Source organism: Cetorhinus maximus, chromosome 4, assembly GCF_964194155.1.
Source record: "Cetorhinus maximus chromosome 4, sCetMax3.hap1.1, whole genome shotgun sequence".
Lineage (NCBI taxonomy): Eukaryota > Metazoa > Chordata > Chondrichthyes > Lamniformes > Cetorhinidae > Cetorhinus > Cetorhinus maximus.
In genome coordinates this window covers 107,960,194-107,978,894 of record NC_135882.1, presented here as the reverse complement: position 1 = coordinate 107,978,894, position 18,701 = coordinate 107,960,194, and the positions used below count along the sequence as shown (strand labels likewise).

At 41.2% G+C, this 18,701-nt stretch overlaps 1 protein-coding gene across 5 annotated transcripts in view; it reads left to right on the top strand.

Annotated features, from left to right (window-relative positions):
• Positions 1–18,701, top strand: part of trappc9 (trafficking protein particle complex subunit 9) — a 971,003-nt gene that overhangs the window by 500,071 nt on the left and 452,231 nt on the right. For all 5 annotated transcript variants that reach the window (XM_078540606.1, XM_078540605.1, XM_078540610.1 and 2 more), the window contains one exon: positions 6,381–6,540. In XM_078540606.1, the coding sequence (XP_078396732.1) occupies positions 6,381–6,540 (160 nt within the window). The remainder of the gene's footprint in view (positions 1–6,380; positions 6,541–18,701) is intronic.

The following is an 18,701-nucleotide window of genomic DNA, read 5'->3' as shown; positions in this document are numbered from 1 at the left end:
AAGCACCTCCTCCTCTTTAATCTCTATGTGCTCCATGACACTACTGCTTGTTTCCCTTCCTTCCTTATACACTATGCCAGTTTCCTGAGTAAATACTGATGCAAAAAAACTGTTTAAGATCTCCCCCATTTCCTGAGGCTCCACACATAGACGACCACTCTGATCTTCAAGGGGACCAATTGTGTCCCTTACTATCCTTTTACTCTTAATATACTTGTAGAAACCCTTCGGGTTTACCTTCACATTATCTGCCAAAGCAACCTCATGTCGTCTTTTTGCCTTCCTGATTTCCTTCTTTAGTATTTTCTTACATTTTCTATACTCTACCTAATTTGCTCCTTGTTGCCTATACCTGCTACACACCTCTCTCTTCTTCTTAACCAGATCTCCAATATCCCTTGAAAACCAAGGTTCCCCTTGCCTGTTAACTTTGCCTTTAATCCCAACAGGAACATGCAAACTCTGCGCTCTCAAAATTTCGCCTTCCACTTACTGAACACATCCTTGCCAGAAAACAATTTATCCCAATCCACTCTTAGATCCTTTCTCATTTCCACAAAATTGGCCTTTCTCCAATTTAGAATCTCAACTCGAGGACCAGACCTATCCTTATCCATAATCAACTTAAAACTAATGACATTGTGGTCACTGGACCCAAAATGTTCGCCTACACATACTTCTGTCACCTGACCTGTCTGGTTCCTTAATAGGAGATCAAGTATTGCATCCTCGCTCGTTGGTACCTCTATATATTGATTTAGAAAACTTTCCTGAATATATTTGACAAACTCCAAGCCATCCAGCCCTTTTACAGTATGGGAGTCCCAGTCAATATGTGGAAAGTTAAAATCTCCTACTATCACAACTTTCTATTTCTTACATCGGTCTGCTATCTCTCTACAGATTTGCTCCTCCAATTCTCTTTGACTATTGGGGGGTCTATAACACAACCCTATTGGTGTGGTGACACCTTTCCCGTTCCTCAGCTCCACCCATATGGCCTCTGTAGACGAGCCCTCTGTGTTGTCCTGTCTACGCACAGCTGTGATATTTTCCCTGACTAGTAATGCCACTCCTCCCCCTTTCATCCCTCCCCCTCTATCACGTCTGAAACAACGGAACCCCGGAACATTGAGCTGCCAGTCCTGCCCCTCCTGCAACCAAGTCTCACTAATAGCAATAATGTCGTAATCCCACGTGCCAATCCACACCCTAAGCTCATCTGCCTTTCCGACAATACTCCTTGCATTGAAATAGATGCACCTGAGAACATTTCTATCACGTACAAACCTTTGATTTCTGTCTATACATGCATTCCTCGCTTGACCTTTATCCTCCTCCACCTCACTATCTGCTCTAACACTCTGGTTCCCCTCCCTCTGCAAATCTAGTTTAAACCCCCTGGAGCAGCACTAGCAAACCTACCCGCAAGGATGTTAGTCCCCCTCCAGTTCAGGTGCAAACCGTCCCGTCGGATCACGTCCCACCTTCCCTGGAACAGAGCCCAATTGTCCAGAAACATGAAGCCCTCCCTCCTGCACCATCTCCTTAGCCACGTATTTAGCTGCATTATCTTCCTATTTCTAGCCTCACTAGCACGTGGCACGGGTAGCACTCCTGAGATCGCAACCCTGGAGGTCCTGTCCTTCAACTTTGCACCTAACTCCCTAAACTCTCTTTGAAGGACCTCCTCCTCCTTCCTATCCACGTCATTGGTCCCTACATGGACCACGACATCTGGCTGCTCACCCTCCCTCCTGAGAATACTGAGAACTCGATCCGAGATATCGCAGACCCTGGCACCAGGGAGGCAACAGACCATCCGGGATTCTCGATCTCTCCCACAGAACCTCTTATCTGTCCCCCTAACTATCGAATCCCCTATCACTACTGCTCTCCTCTTTTCCCTCCTTCCTTTCTGAGCTGAGGGTCCAGTCTCGGTGCCAGAGACGCGACCACTACAACTTGTCCCTGGTAGGTCGTCCCCACCAACAGTATCCAAAGCGGTATACCTATTGTTGATGGGAATGGCCACGGGTGCTCTGCTCTTTCTGTCTATTCCCCTTCCCTCTCCTGACAGTCACCCAGCTACCTGCCTCCTCACTTTTAATGGTGACCGTCTCCCTGAAACTCCTGTCTATTACTGCCTCTGCCTCCCGTATGATCCGAAGGTCATCCAGCTCCAGCTCCAGTTCCCTAACTCGGTTTGTCAGGAGCTGTAGCTGGATGCATCTTTTGCAGGTGTAGTCATCAGAGACAATTGTGCTGTCCCAGACTTCCCACATGCTACATTCGGAGCACTCGACTGCCCTAACTACTGCCTCCATTACCTACTCCTAATTTAATTAAAGGAACTTACCCGGCCTTACCTCACTGGGAGCAAGCTCGTCCTCAGCCTCTGCTCGCCGAAGCCTCTCGAGCCAAAGCCTTAAAGCTCCACTCCTTCACTAGGCCACTCGCACACTGGCCGCTCCTCTTCAGCTTCCCCTCCTTTTATTTTCAATCTCCCAATCACTTCTCCTCTCGTGCTGTTTTCAATCACAAGGTAATGTGCTTCAACCAACATGAGTGAGGTGGCTGTGTTTGATACGGTTTGGTTATGCTGAAGTGCTCATGTAACAGGGGTATCATGTGTCTAATTGCACTCTGAACTTATAGCGATATTTCTGGAAAATCAGTAAAGGCAGGCATTTTACTCCCATTACAGTGCCAAACTTAGGAGAATTGGCCATATCTCACCTGTTGAATGAAGTGGAGAAGTCCAGAATGATCTCTGTGCTTCAGATAACCAGGTACCATAAACAGGAGTTGTATTAATTGAATTAAATTATCACATTTAGCAAGCATAGATTCATAGCTTTCAGCCATCAGCTTTTTAACTGACATTTAATGTTTCAATCTATGCTTCTAACTGTTCAGAAGAAAAATCATCTTTTTCTTACCGGGTGGGAGTTGAGCAGTCCAACCAATTGAACTAGAAACTGTCAGATCCAGTCAGAAGGAAGGCTATTGGAAACATTGGATGTTGCTTTTCCAGTTCTTATGAAAGGTCATTAAACTGAAACATCTCTGTTATTCTTTCCACAGTTGTTGCCTGATATGTTAAGTATTTCCAACATTTGTTTTTATTTTCTATTGCTTTTTCTTGTGGAGGCACACGAACAGAAGCAGATGTTTTAAGATGAACATGGGTTTTGAGAATCATAGTTAGCCTGTTAGCAAGCTAAGACATCTATGTAGCAGTAATTTTTTTTGATTAAATTTAATTTTACTCAAAGGATCATTGTGAGAAACGCTCAATTTTTACTCAATATGAAGTCTGTTTTCTTCACTGTTAGAACTATTTCTATGGTTGTAACTTGGTATCTGTGCATTAACTGATATTATTCAGATATTCCTGTGAATGCGTTTTTGGAAACTCAGTAGGGGTTGGGAATTGAATGGTCATGGAACTTATTCAACTAAGAAAACTTCTATTGAGATGCCTATGTCCAGCATTTTCCTGCAATGTCCTGTTGTGATGTATGATGTGAACCTTTTTTTTGAATGTGTGTTTCCCAATTCAGCTCTGTAAATTTGAAAGCTATTTTCAGTTTATTTGCACACTAGTGGAGATCCCTTTCTTACTGTGTAGTAATGGGGGAAAACATCCACACGTTCCAATTTAGAATTGTCAACATCAGCTGGGAAATGTAAAAGCGAACATTGTAATCAATAAAAGTACAGTATCCCAGACCAGATGCTATCAGTGAGGATTGCCAAAGAGCAGAATATTCAGCTCATTGTGTTAGGAACCGCATTTTGCAAATTTTTGTTCTTTTAAATGACTAGAGTTTATTATATTTTTTATATTCAATATAAGAAAGCACACCTTTTTGACAGCATTAAAGAGCAATATAGATTCTTTTTTAATCATTCACTGGATGTGGGCTTCACTGGCTGGGCCAGCATTTATTGCCCATCCTTAGTTGCCCTTGAGAAGGTGGTGGTGAGCTGCCTTCTTGAACAGCTGCAGTCCAAGTGGTGTAGGTGCACCCACAGTGCTGTTAGGAAGGGAGTTCCAAGATTTTGACCCAGCAACAGTGAAGGAACTGAATAATAATTGACAGTGATAGTAGTAGAACGTTTATTGAGGTTGCATGACATTTCTCTCTCATTTTAACAGAAATGCTAACCTGCTTATTTCAAGTGGATTAATTTATGTAAAGTAGCAGAGAAGTGCTACAAAATGTGTTAAGTATTTGTCATCTGCTATCACGAACATTTATAGTCTTGGGTGATTTCATATTTAAAACCAGAATATGTTTTAATTGCACAGAGTTTGGTCAAGAACTAATAAAGAAAATGAAAGGTTAATATATCATGTGTGACCTTTGATCAGAATACGATTTTAATGTTGATTTCCAATGATATTAGCTCACCCTTGTCCCTCCTGAGGCTAAAATAACAATTTAACCAGAGAACCAGGTGGAGAAGTGGTGTGGTCAGCGGTTTAGTGGGAATAAGGTTGGGAAGCAGGAGGTAGGTCTCATGGACAAGATGAGCTCAAAGAGAGAATGGAGGAAGATAGGAGAGAAACTAGAGATCAATGTGAATTCAGGCATAGGGCATGGGGAAACTTTCGAGGAAGTTTGACCCAGTGGGATAGTGGAAAGGGGAGAATTGCCAGAGGCAGCTACTTAAAAGATTATTCAAAATAATTAGATGGGGTGCTATGGATGCGAGGTTTTGTAAGAAGATTGTTTTGGGACTGTCTTTTTAATTCAAGGTTAAATAGAGTAGGGAATAGAATCATGTGATCTGTTCTGAATTCAGCCCGAGCACATGCCTGGATGGGGACAGAGGGGCCCAGGGTGACACTCACCAAGAGAAAAGTGCAGAATATTCACACCTGAAACAAAGGCAAGAGCAGCTGGGCTAACTGTGGACATACTTTTGGTCTCCTAGTTTTTTCCGACAGAAAGAGAGAGACATCTCTTAAAGAGATATAAGACCGCAGCTAGTGTGGCCAGCAGAGAAGAGTGTGCTGCCTTTCTGTGAGCTACAAGACAGAATGTAGGAGGGAAGACGGTCTCTGGTCGAAGAGACGCATCCCGTGGCACTCAAGTCTCTGGAAGATTTGTCCTGGCAAGGCCAGGAGGAGAAATTGCTCGAGTGTGCTTTACTGCTGGTAGCCATTTCAGGAATTTCTTAAACTGAGGGAAGCATCTTTCAGTGGTCACTCAAGGTTATGACTTGGCAAAATGGGGAGACATGATCCCACTGGAAACTGGGAATGACTGTGGACTGTGTTCTTTAAAGACTGTAATCCTTTGGAGAGCGTGTTGGAAAGTATATATATCTGGCATGTAGGAGTTATTGGTTGCATTAGAACATTAGTAAGGGTTATCTATTCTGTAATTTAGGGTACTAGTTTTCTACTTATTAATGTTTAGTCAATGCTGCTTTTGGTTTGTTACGGTAAAAGTCTTAAAACTTGAAATCTTGTTTTGTAATTTCTATGCATCAGTCACTGGGAATTTTTTTTAAAAGTTATCGGTCTCTATGGAGATTGTAACACAGGACTCTCCAAAATGGGAATCCTCCTGTTACTTCTGGTCTGTCTTGAGACCAGGGATAGGGATAAATGCAGTAGTTCCGTCTGTTTGTCTCATCAATGTAAAATGTGCTGCCAGTTGAAATTGTTGTACGTGTGCAGTGCAGATGCTTTCTGTTCACAAAATAGCACTGTTTCTGCAGTTAAATTTTCAGTCTGAGGAATTATATTGAAGTTGGATACAACTGCTCCAATTTCATATTTTAAAAAGAGTAACCTTTCTTGAAGAATTTACTTTTGGCATAAAAGTTAGATTTGGAGTAGGCCGCAAAATGCCAGAAAATGTACCACAAAAATGTCACCAAATTTTCTCAAGGGCACATGCCCCATCACCCTTTAAAATTAAACCCCTTGTATACTTAGCTTTTTCCCTTGCAGTAACACTGATGGAATATTGGGTATATCTCATTTCTAAGTTATGACAAGTTTGTGACATACCTAATTTTTGATGTTTTTATCTTCACGTGCCTAGGCTTGTATTCAAGACAAACTGTCAGCCTTTTGGGAGCTGTGTAATGTTTTTTTAAACGTATTCTTCAGTTTTTGACGTTTCTTCTGAATTAGCCGAGATAGATCAATTTATGATCATGATTCAGGAGTAAGATGTATGCTGAGTGTAAACATTGGAACATTCAGCACCCACCTGGTGGTCTAGCTTAATAGGTTGAGAAATGTATATGCAGGGCTTCGAGACCCAAGGTTATAGATCTGCATGCAATCAAGTCTTCCAAATGTTGATGTTGCTGTTGTATTCTAAGTGAGTTTTATTTATTTTACCTTGCAGGATGGCCATACAAGTTGACAAGTTCAACTTTGAAACTCTTCCAGCATCAAGCAAAATATGCAAAATGTTATGTACAGAAAACCTAAAGGAGATTGAAGAGGAAAGGAGTCATGCTCAGGCTGTTGAAATCAACAATAAATTAAACATCAACTGGAAGATCATATCCTTTCTTAGTGCCAAAAATAAATAGTAATACAGATGCATTGGTTTCTTTAAATAACACAACTAAGTAGGTTGTGTATTGTATATACTGAGCTGTTAGAAATTTTAAATAATTAAGTGAGAGCACTATGAAGTGCAGTCAGGAACTTAAAGAATGATGGGTATCCATGAATGGCTTTTTGCTCTTGCCAATCTATCTATGAAAAAAATTAGTTAGCAAATGACCATTCATCCATTTTGAAAACTAAATTTTCCCATATTACCACATCACCACTAAATCTGGGATGTGATTAGTCAAACATGCCCTCTTAGTTGTTCTTGCAGCAGCCAATCAGATCTGAGATGCATTAACTCTTCACTGCCATTTTGATCTTTGGCATGACATTTTTCTCCACTCCCAGTAATTCTTTTCTGAGATTCTCTTGGAGAACAGGAACAACTTCAAATACCTCTTCTCCAGCACAGGCTGTTTCATTTACCTCCATCCTAGCATCAGATATGAAATCATCAATCTATCTCTACCCCCCTCAGCCTGTATGTTTTTAAAAATGTTATTTTCACCTCTACTACTGCACTGCATTAAAAAAAACTATGTTGCATCGCTTTATCATTTTCAATTGCAACTCAATTTCCAGTCTTTCTTTTATTTTCCAAAGTCCTGGGCTGTATTGATATCCTGTAACTCTGTTCTCACCATTATCTTGTTTGCAGTTCTGCTCTTCCATTCATTCTAGTAAATCATTTACATAAATTTGCTAGTGAACAACATTGGTCCTAACACCAAACCTTATGGAACAACACTTCCCATCATTTGCCGATCTACGGAAATACTTTAACCTTACATCCTGTTTTGTTTTATAGCCAGCTTCCTAACGTTCTGCCACTGTCACCTATGGCTTTAGTCATGAGTCCATATTACATTAGCTGTCCACCAGTCCTGTGGCACAGTGCCCCTTTTTATACTATTTCTTCCATAAAGTCTTATAATATGCATGGATGCAATTCATCTGGACGAGAGATTTTATCTTCTCTAAGTTTGATTAGTTTATCAATTCTCATCTCTTTTCTGTCTTAAATATCTTCAAATTCTTTTGACCTATTTTTACTCAGGAACATAGGACAGAATTTTGTGAAGCACGCACGAGCAGGAAACAAAGCAGGCAGGGGAACATAATTGAGTAAGAGGCAACTGTCAGCTTCCTGACAGTGGGATGAAAGTTGGATGTTAAGTGGGCAGCAGACTGAGGACAGATCATGCTTCCTGATGTCAAGCAGCGGGAATCTCTTTTTAATAGATTAGCATGTCATGCATACTCATTAAAATGTAACTTCACCAGGCTAAATTGTACCTATAGAATTAAGTATGGAGCAGACGAGAAACAGTTGCCTTCAGATTCACGACTAGTTAAAGGTGGCATGCAGCAGGTGAGGTAGTCTTCCTGGTGGATTTGCACCACGTTGGAGCTGCATTCCTTGTATGGGGAACTTTGTTGAACCAGGCTTTGGTGCATTGTGATCAGATGGCACCTGTGAAAGGGGCAAGGAGCTTGGCAGAGTAAGGGAGGTGGCAGTCCTACAAAGGCTCATAGGGGAGAGAGGGAGAAAGCTGGACTACACAGGGAAGGTCAATGTCTACAGACATGATTTGGGAGATCAAAGGTTACACAGGGAAGATCAATGGTAATGAGATTCTGAGAGTCGAGGGCGACAGAGGGCAGGTCATGGGTGATAGAGGGATGCTCAAGGATGACGGATGGCAGGCCGAGGGTAACGGCGGGGGGGAGAGCAGTTCCAGTGTGTTGGGCGGCTGACCTATGGGGAAGATGTAGGGTGAATGATAATTGGTCAAGGGTGATGGTGGATGGGTCAAGGGTCGCTGAAGGCAGGGCAAGGGCAATGGAGCAATGCACCAGACAAGCCTGTGTCACCCTCATTGTATCTAGATTCAAGCCAGAATGAGACCCCTGCAAGACCTCTTTTTCTCCTCCAAAATGTAAGTACCAGCAGATCTACAGATTACAAACTCCTCATAAACAGCCAGACTGATGCTGCTGAATGGCAAGGAGTGGATGCCTGTCTGCATGCCATATAAATCTGTTCCCCTGACCTTTGACCCTGTGAGGCAATGGCAGGGCTGGCGACATCCTGCTTGTCCCTTCTTCATGATTGGCTGGGGCCCTCATCTTTGCATATCTAATTGGCTGGCAGCGGTGTGATTGCATGCGACCAGCCACTCTGCCTCCCAGTGGAAGTGCCGTGCACTTCCGCACTGCCATCGGGACCCTTGACATAAGATGATTACGCTTGTAGAAAATTAATGTCACAGAAGGAGGAGGCCATTCAGCCCATCATGTCTATGCTGGCTGGAAAAGAGTTATCCAAGCAGTTGGGGATTGGGAACAAATGCTGGCCTTGCCAGCGATTCCCACATCCCATGAACAAATAAAAAAAAAAAAGCCTAATCCTACTTTCCAGCTCTTGGCTCATAGCCCTGTGCATATCCAAGTACTTTTTAAAAATGAGATGAGCATTTCTGCCTCTACTATCCTTTAGGGCAATGAGTTCCAGACCCCCACCACCCACTCGGTGAAAAAAATTGTCCTTAGTTGCCTCTAATCCTTCTACCAATTACTTCATCCTTAAACCCCCTGGTTATCGACCTCTCTAACTGAAAGATGTCCTTCCTATTTACTCAATCGAGCCCCCTCATGATTTTATACATCGCAATTAAATCTCCTCTCAACATCCTGCGTTCCAAAAAAAATAATTCCAGCCTATATATCTTTCCTCATAGTCAAATCTCCCTGTCATTTTTTCAATAATCCCCTCATTGTCTATGTACTTGGTTATGTCTTTTCTTAAGCTTCAATATTGCCCTTTTCATTTTTACTGATCCATGGTGTGTCATTTACTGGCTAACTTGTTTTTTGTTTCTCCAGAATGTTCTTAATCACTGTTTTAAATGTTTCCCAATGGTGTTCTAATTCTTTGTCAGTACATTTTTCCAGTTAATTTTCCCTAATTCTATTCTCATCCCCTTAAAATTAGCATTTTGCAATTTAGTTGTAATTTACTGCTGCTAAGCAGTGGGAAGACTTACGCCATTGTCTTTCACCCCACCTTAAGCCCTGTATCTTTGCTATGAATTCCATTTTCCTCTCCCACCACTGTCATAGGTTGAAGCACACTGTTGATAATCTCAGCATCCTATTTGTGCCCATGTTCTTTTATCAGAAAGGCTACCTGTTTCCACTTCTGTTACTGTCTGCCTTTTCCTTTTCTCCGCTTCTTGGCTGCTGAAACTTCTATCTATGTCTTTATCACTTCCATATTTGACTCTTTGCTGGTCTCCCATCTTCCACATGCGTAATTTTTACTGTATTCCATTAGTTTCACCTTAGTTCCATTGCCTGTATCCAATCTTATGCTAAGTCCCACTGACCCATCATTCCTGTCTTTCCTAATGTACAATTTGCTCCTGGTCACCCAATGTCTGCAATTTAAAACTCTCATCTTCATGATTAAATCCCTTCACGGCCTTGTGCATCCCTATTATCTCTTTCAGCCTTACAACTCCCAGAACTGCATCCCTCTGACACTCACACCTTGTTGTTTTCCTCATCCCTTCACCCCATGATTGACAGTTGTGTCTCCAGCTGATTCTAGCCTAAGCATTACCTAATCACATCCTCTCCTTAAAACTCTCTTCTTTGGGTCATGCTTTTGGTCTGCCTTCCTTTTTGCCCAGATCTTCCGATCAGAGTAGCGGTAAATGTTGAGACATTTGCCACTATTAAGCGTCAGGACCCAGAGCAAGTCCCAATGCGCGCACGTGCGTAGTACTTTTGTGCATTCTTTAAACCTCCATTGGGCAGAGACATGCTGTCCCATTAGCTCTGCGGATACTTCCGATTCTCCACGGAATTGACCCTGCTGTTGGAGATTTGGGCTAGATGCCCCGAACTTGCCCATAAATTTACACCAGAATGGCATGAACTTTTAATCACCCCTCACCCACACCTCACACCACATCCACCTCCCACCCCACCCATCCTCCTCTGTATAAACATTTTGGATCCACAAGTCCTAATATCAACAGCTTTCCAAACTCAAAGCAGTAGTCTAAACTCATGTAAAAACTGGAATGATTCCAAGAGCCTATTATTCTCTATGTATATTTTGAACACACAAAACCTATTATCAGCTGTTGTCTGAAACTAAAAACATATAAAAGCAACTGAAAGACTTAAAAAAAAATTGGTACTTATTTTACCAGGCTACACTTAGAATATTGTAAAATGTACTTTCCTATTTATTTCATTTTAAGTATTATTTTAATTCACTTCAAGACTTTTCCATGTTTGCTTACATTACATTAAAGGTTATACAAACTCAAAAAAGCAGTTAAAAGCCTTTGAAAGGTTAAAAATAGTTTTTAAAATGCTAAGAACTTTAAAAAAAAACACTTAGCACAATACTGCAGTCTGCTGGACCTTGAGGAACTTTCTTTCCACTGCTGACGTCAAAGGTTTGTGGCCTTGGTGCTTCTGCACTTCGCTAATACCTGTCGTGGCTCTCTTCACCGATGGCTGCATCCTGCAGCTGGGGACAGCAAACCCCTAAAGCTACAGCATAAAAAGGAAAGGCCGCAGTTTAAATTGCAGTCAGCAGCGTATGCCTTGGTTTGTCACTGACTGGAAAATCTGAATGAATATCTTTTGGTTTTTCTCGGTCCTCATATTTCCCTACTCATCTGAAATTTCTTGATTTTTTTCTGCAGTAAAGGCATTATATAAATGGAAGCTGTTGTTACCTAGATTCAAGGTTCAATGTTAAGCCCTTGTAATTAATTCATTTAAATGTAGTTTGCAACACTAAATGTGGCATCATTATTATTTATCTAAAAATACATAAAATGTGAAGTGATGCGAAATCACTGATCCAAAATCCATGCTTCAATGCTCCATGCTGTTTCTCTTCCCCAATCTGAATCTCTAATGTAGCAACCGTATTTGATCATTTTTGTCTGTTTCAGAAGCCATAGCAGTAGGGTTACTTAGCACATTCTATTTCAAATGTAGCAGTCGAAACAAAATGCTGTTAAGCTGCTTCACAAGATTAAACATGTGAATTCTGTTATTTGAGATATGAAATGAAAGAGCGTGTTGGGGATAAATCCTATTGCATTTTGACAGGTGTTACAAAAATCTATTAACACTGACATTTCAATAGGTTAGCCGTCCTTTTTATTGTAATGGCAACTGTGGTCCTATTTATAGCTTTTGAACAGAGTGAGTATAATTAACTTTAAAGAACAACTGCATGCAGCACAAATGACATTGATATCTGTGATAGAAATTACTGCACGTATGCCCTATTACATGGTCCAAACCGAATTAACTTATATAACCGGAGCTGCTTTTTTCCCTATCCTGTATTGGTAACATTGTTGCTTAACTACAAGTAGTGTCGCAATAGTTAAGCCCATTTTGTTTTGGACAAGTTATCAAACTTAAAATACGATCTCTGGAAGGATACCTTTATATGTATCCGTATATTGTTGATGTGTTCCTTCATAATTTGACACTTTATGTAAAATAAAAGTTAATTACATTTAAATAATTTATATTAACTGCTAGTTCATAAGGGAAAGGCCACCAATACATTCTTGTGAGTATGCAAGCATATGAAATAGGAGCAGAAGGAGGCCATTCACCCCCTTGAGCCTGCTCCATCATTCAATAAAATCATGGCTGATCTGTTTGTGTTTTGAATTCCATGTTCCCATCTACCCCCAATAACCTTTGATTCCCTTGCCTGACAAGAATCAATCTATCTCCACCTTAAAAATATTCAATGACACCCGCCTTCGGAGGCAGGGAGTTCCAAAGTCGTGATCAATTAATTTACTTTGTTATGAATGTTATGCACATTCAGATGCAGAGCCTTTACTTTTGTCTTTTTGTTATCTTTGTAACATCTGCCCTTGACTATTGGTGTATTCTTGGGTTTTATCTCTCTGTCCCTTCCTGCTTTTCTATGACTCTCATTTCCCATATTACTATTATGGTCTTCTGCTTTAAATCTATCCCTTGATTTGCCACACCTACCCAAGCTTGACCTCTCATCCCCCCCACCCCTGTTTAGTTTAAAGCCCTCTGTACTTCCCTAGTTATGCAATCTACAAGAACACACACCCCAGCGTGATTCAAGTGTAGACCCCCCCCAACGGTACAGCCCCCACTTTCTCCTGTACTGGTGCCAGTGCCCCATGAACTGGAACCCACTTCTCCCACACCAGCCTTTGAGTCATCCATTCATCTCTCTAATCTTATTTGCCCTATGCCAAATTGCACATGGCTCAGGCAATAATCCAAAGATTTTTACCTTTAAGGCTCTGCTTCTTCATTTGGTTCCTAGCTTCTCATACTGACTATGCAGAACCACCTTCCTGCTTATGCCATTTGTACCTACATGAACCACAACGATTGGATCCTCCCCCTCCCACTGCAAGTACTTCTCCAGCCCCTGAGCAGATGTCCTGAACCCTGGCACTAGGCAGGCAACACAGCTTCCTGGACTCTCGCTCTTTGCTGCAGAGAACAGTGTCAATCCCTCTGACTATACTGTTCCCTACTCCCATGACATTCCTGTTTGCTCTCCTCTACCCTAATGGCTCCCTGTGCCATGGTGCCATGGCCAGCCTGCTCATCCACCTTGCAGACCTCATTTTCGTCCACACGGATTTTGAGCACGTCAAACATTCCACAGCTGCAACATCACACTTGTCCTGCCAAAGTAATATTATGAGATTTTACTGAACATCTCTAATGACTGCGCAACAATTATAAAATAGCTACATTTTTCTCATATTTGATGAGATCTGTTGTGCACACTTTCAGCAGTACAGTTATCTTTTTTGCAGTACAGTAATTTCAAACAATTCAACTCTGCCTGTTATTTTTTGCATCAGGAATGTACAAAATAATCTTCAGCAATACCCCCAGAGTCATAGGAAAATAGGAAATGAATTGGAATTGCTTTGTCTATAATTGTCCAGTAGGCAGACCTGACATCATCATTTGTTTCCAACATTGGTGTATATACACTTAAAAGTCAAGATATATGTCATAACCAATGGGACAGTGGTTTGGGCAGTCTTTCATCACATAGGCAGTAATTACAATACCGAATTTAGAATTTGTTAGTAACTAATGCACTGTTTCATTTTTTGTTTTCTGGTAACATTTGTGCTGTTAAACATTCATGGGATATTCAGCATATAGAAACTTCATGTCAATTATTGCTTTGTTGGATGACATAGTATATTTATATTGTTCTATTAACTATAGGACCATATTTATACAGTTGATAACTGGAATTGCATTTTGAGCTGTGAGAATTAGAACTACTTTCTTATGCAACAACCCTCAAACCTAAATTATTGCTCAAAAATTAATACACTTCGAGAATTTTATTTCAGGCAAAACAACTTTCACTCAACACAACAGCTTAAAATCTTTTAATATAAATGCTTTAAAGCATGTGTCATGCTTAGTTAAAGATATGTGTTTTAATATATTTTATATTACACTTGTGTAAGCAGAGGAACCGTCTGCATCCATTGATTGATTTCTTGCTTTGTAATCCACTAATCCTATATGTAACATATACAGGACACAGAATATTCTAGTATTCAATTTGGTTCCCAGGATTCTAAAATAATAATGACAAAATTGGTCTTTTTGGGAAACATCATCGCACATGAGGGATATGTAGGATGCCACACAAAAAATAATCAGAGCAAACCCACATATTATTATTAGCCACTTAGAACAAAACTCAGCAGTTCAGGCAGCATCCGTGGAGAGAGAAACAGTATTACCAATTTTCAGCAGAGCCTCTGTTTCTCTCTCTCCAGGGAAGCTGCCTGACCTTGTGAACGTTTCCAGAATTTTCTGTTTTTATTACAGAATTCCAGCACTGCCATATTTTGCTTTTGTAATATATGTTAAGGATTTTGAAAATAACACATAAGTTATGTATTGCTGAAAAGAGATTTTTTTTTGTTAAGCTTTTCATCTTGCACTCATCAAGACGATTCACAAGAAAATACCCATGTCAGGGGAAACAACATATTCATACTGTTTGAGAAGAGAGTGCTGATTGGTTGGCAAGTGGTAGAGTCGTTACCATGGAGAATGCACCAATTGATGGTGACTGACAGTTAATGTAGGGCATCCAATCAGGTGATGATTTAAAAAATCATTAAAGCTTTGCTTTGTTCTGGATTAAGACATTATTAAATTGTAATGCAAGTGTATCCCAGATATCTGTTTCTACCCATATAATAGGGAATGACATCAAATATATTCCTTTAATTCCTTCTGAAGATTAAATCTTAGAATTATTTCTGTAGAGCCATATAATGGCTATCTATTCCTTGGATGTCACCATTAGCTATGATAGTTCTGGTAGTTTTTTGTAAACTACATTGCAATACCGTGTCCAGCTGTCATTAGAATTTCCTCACTCTATTTCATCTCAACTACAGTCCTCTTGTGTATGTGATGAGCTGTTCATGTGATTGCACATTTTATTTATTTTTTTAACAACATTGGTAGCATTGTGGTTACATTGTTAGACTAGTAATCCAGATGCCTGGACTAATGGTCAGAGACATGAATTCAGATCCTACTATGGGAGTTGGGAAATTTAAATTCAAGTAGTTAAATAAATCTGAAATGAAAACTAGTATCGGTAATGGTGAACATGAAACGACTAGATTGTCAATAAAAACCCATCTGGTTCACTAATTTCCTTTCGGGAAGGAAATCTGCTGTCCTTACCTGGCCAGGCCCATTTGTAATTCCAGACTCTCAGTAATGTGGTTGATTCTTAACTGCCCTGTGAAATGGCCTAGAAAGCCACTCAGTTGTATTCAAGAAGGCAACTCACCACCATCTTCACAAGGGCAATAATGGTTTGGCAATAAATGCTGGCCTTGCCAGTGATGCCCACAGCCTGTGAATGAAAGAATTAAAATATATGCACCTGTGTTACCAATCTGCTGTTGCTTGCTTCAGAATAATAATCCCAGAGCAGACCATGGACCGCATTGCCAATGGCTGTGAATGTAACTGGCTATGAACTTTTATGCATGTGCTCCCTTCCAGGATTGTGCTGGAGATATTAACAACATCTTGCAGTTTGCGGTGAACTTCTGCATAAGGGATGTCACTGAGATTCTCCATTCATTGAATGATAACTTCATTTGATTCTCTCTTGCCAGAGAGAAGCAGGCTGAGTGAGCATGAGGGTTTGCAAGAATTGCAAGCTTCCAAATGGTTTAGGAGGACATTGCCTGCAACTGAATTGCTTTGCAGCAGCTCATGCCAACTTTACCATGTACTAGGATGGAAAAGGCTTCCACCCCCTCAGTGTGAAATGGTACATGATCATAGGCAGTGCATCATGCAGACATCCTGGCAGCGGTCAATGTCACCAGGCCATTGTGCAAGCTGCATTTCAACTGCCACGACATGCCTTGTGACTCCTGTTCACAGCATGAGTACCATGAGAGCCGTGTTGCCACAGGATACCTGATAAAACAGACCATTGGTTTGCTGAAGCAATATTTTTGCATCTGAACTACTCTAGAGGAGTTTTGCAGTACTCGGCTGAGTGGGTCTCAAAATCTATGGTGGGATGCTGCATGCTGCACACTTTCCCAACATGGGAACAGCCCCTGAAACCGCCTATCAGTTGAGAAGCTCAGGAGCATGAGGTGGAGTTAGAAGATGGGAGGCTAAAAAATAGATAGCCCCTTTCTGTCTAGACTGCAAATGAAGAACTCATATAAATGTGTTACTGGTAACACAGTCCCAATTACCTATTCACTATCAGCCCCACACTTCTTATCTTCCCTCTCACTGACCATGATGTCATCATCTGGGCCACGATGCAAAAAAAAAAAGCCAACACAAAGTACACATTCCAAACCTAATTTATAAATTAAATTATGCTATGGCGCACACAAAATTAAACCATGAACCTTTGCCTGTCATAGTGCTTCTACGAAGTTCTACCCCAATGGCTGCAGCATGGCTGATGGAAGGTTATTAATTTTCAGTGGAGGAGACTGCAGATGGCCTTGGAGGAATTGGAGACATTGAGCAGCTTCAAGCCCAGAAGGCCTGTCAGTGGACAGCACTATCACAACATGGACAGCAGCAGTCTCAGCTGGTTGGCTAACAGGCAACAAAAAAAAGCACTGGCAGAGTAGCAGGGGTGCAAGTATGGATTCTGTCATTTAGAAAGAGGACAGCAGGCATGTTCTCCTCTGGGACAGCGCCTCAGCAATCCTATGACTTTATTAAACATATTGCTGGGCTGCACAGCCTGGGAGCTCCTTTGAACATGAGTATCAAGCCATGTAAGTAACATTCTGAGCTTTGATAATACTCGACGTTGGTTGGCTTGTGCTGTTATCAAAGCTGAGATGTTGATCATCAGATGCTGCAACATGGTTGGTTCCTCAAGTGTGGTTGGCCAATCATTTAATGCAGTAAATGAAGGGTTTGAAGCGCTGCGCAAAGCCACCTTGGTGCTGGATATCTCCATGCCTTTTTACATTGCATGCAGGCTTTCTGGCAAGCTTCACAATGCAATAATCATTTTGTTGTTTACACCAATTATCTTTTTATGTAGCATAGCCCATCAGAATTTTTTACTTTTTCATGGGATGTGAGCATCACTGGCAAGGCCAGCATTTGTTGTCCATCCCTAATTGCAGATGAGAAGATGGTGGTGAGCCACAATCTTAAACCATTGCAATCCATCTGGTGTAGTGCTGTTAGGATGGGAGTTCCAGGATTTTGACTCAGCAACAATGAAGGAACGGTGATATTGTTCCAAATCGTGACGGTGTGTGGCTTGAAGGGGAACTTGCAGGTGGTGTCTGCATGTGTCTGCTGCCATGTCCTTCTAGTTGGTAGTGGTTGCAGGTTTAGAAGCTGCTGTCAAAGGAGGCTTGGCAAGTTGCTGCAGTGCATCTTATAGGTGGTACACAGTCATGCCATTGTGCACTGGTGTTGGAGGGAATTGAACAGTTAAGCTGGTAGATGGGATGTCGGTAAAAGTTGTACCATTATTTAAAAAGGATGCAAGGGGTAGATCAAATAATTATAGGCCAGTCAGTCTGACTTCCGTGGTGGGACAATTATTAGAATCAACTCTGAGAAACAGGATAAACTGCTACTTGGGAACAGTAACAGTTAATCAGGGATAGTCAACATGGTTTTGTAAGGGGAAGGTCGTGTCTTACTAATTTAATTGAATTTTTTGAGGAAGTAACGAGGAAGATTGATGAGGGGCGTGCAGTGGATGTTGTCTATATGGATTTTAGTAAGGCATTTGACAAGGTCCCACATGGCAGACTGGTCAGAAAAGTAAAAGCCAATGTAATACAGGGAATATGATGAGTTGGATTCAAAATTGGCTCAGCGACAGGAAACGAAGGGTAATAGTTGATGGATGTTTTTATGATTGAAAAAGGTTTTCATTGGTATTCCACAGGGCTCAGTGTTGGGTCCCTTGCTGTTTACTACAGATATTAATGATTTGGCCTTGAATGTGGGTGGCATGACTGGGAAATTTGCAGATGACACAAAAATTGGCCATGTAGTTGATCGTGAAAAAGATAGCTGTTGTCTCCAGAATGATACCAATGGTTTGGTTGAGTGGCAGATGGAATTCATTCCAGAGAAGTGTGAGGTAATGCATTTGGGGAGGGCAAACAAAGCTAGGGAATACACAATAAATGGGAGGATATTGGGAGGGGTAGAGGAAGTGATGTGCATGTTCACAGGTCCCTGAATGCGGCAGGACAGGTGGAAAAGGTGGTAAAGAAAACATAACGAATGCTTCCCTTTTTTTGGACGAGGTATAGAATGCAAAATCAGGGATGTAATGATGGAACTGTATAAACCATTGATTAGACCACATTACATTGATTAGGCTGGAATTTTGTTACAGTCCTGGTCGCCACATTACAGGAAGGACATAATTGCCCTGGAGAGTACAGAGGAGATTTACAAGCATGCTGCTAGGGCTTGAAAATTGTAGCTATGAGGAAAGATTGGATAGGCTGGGGTTGTT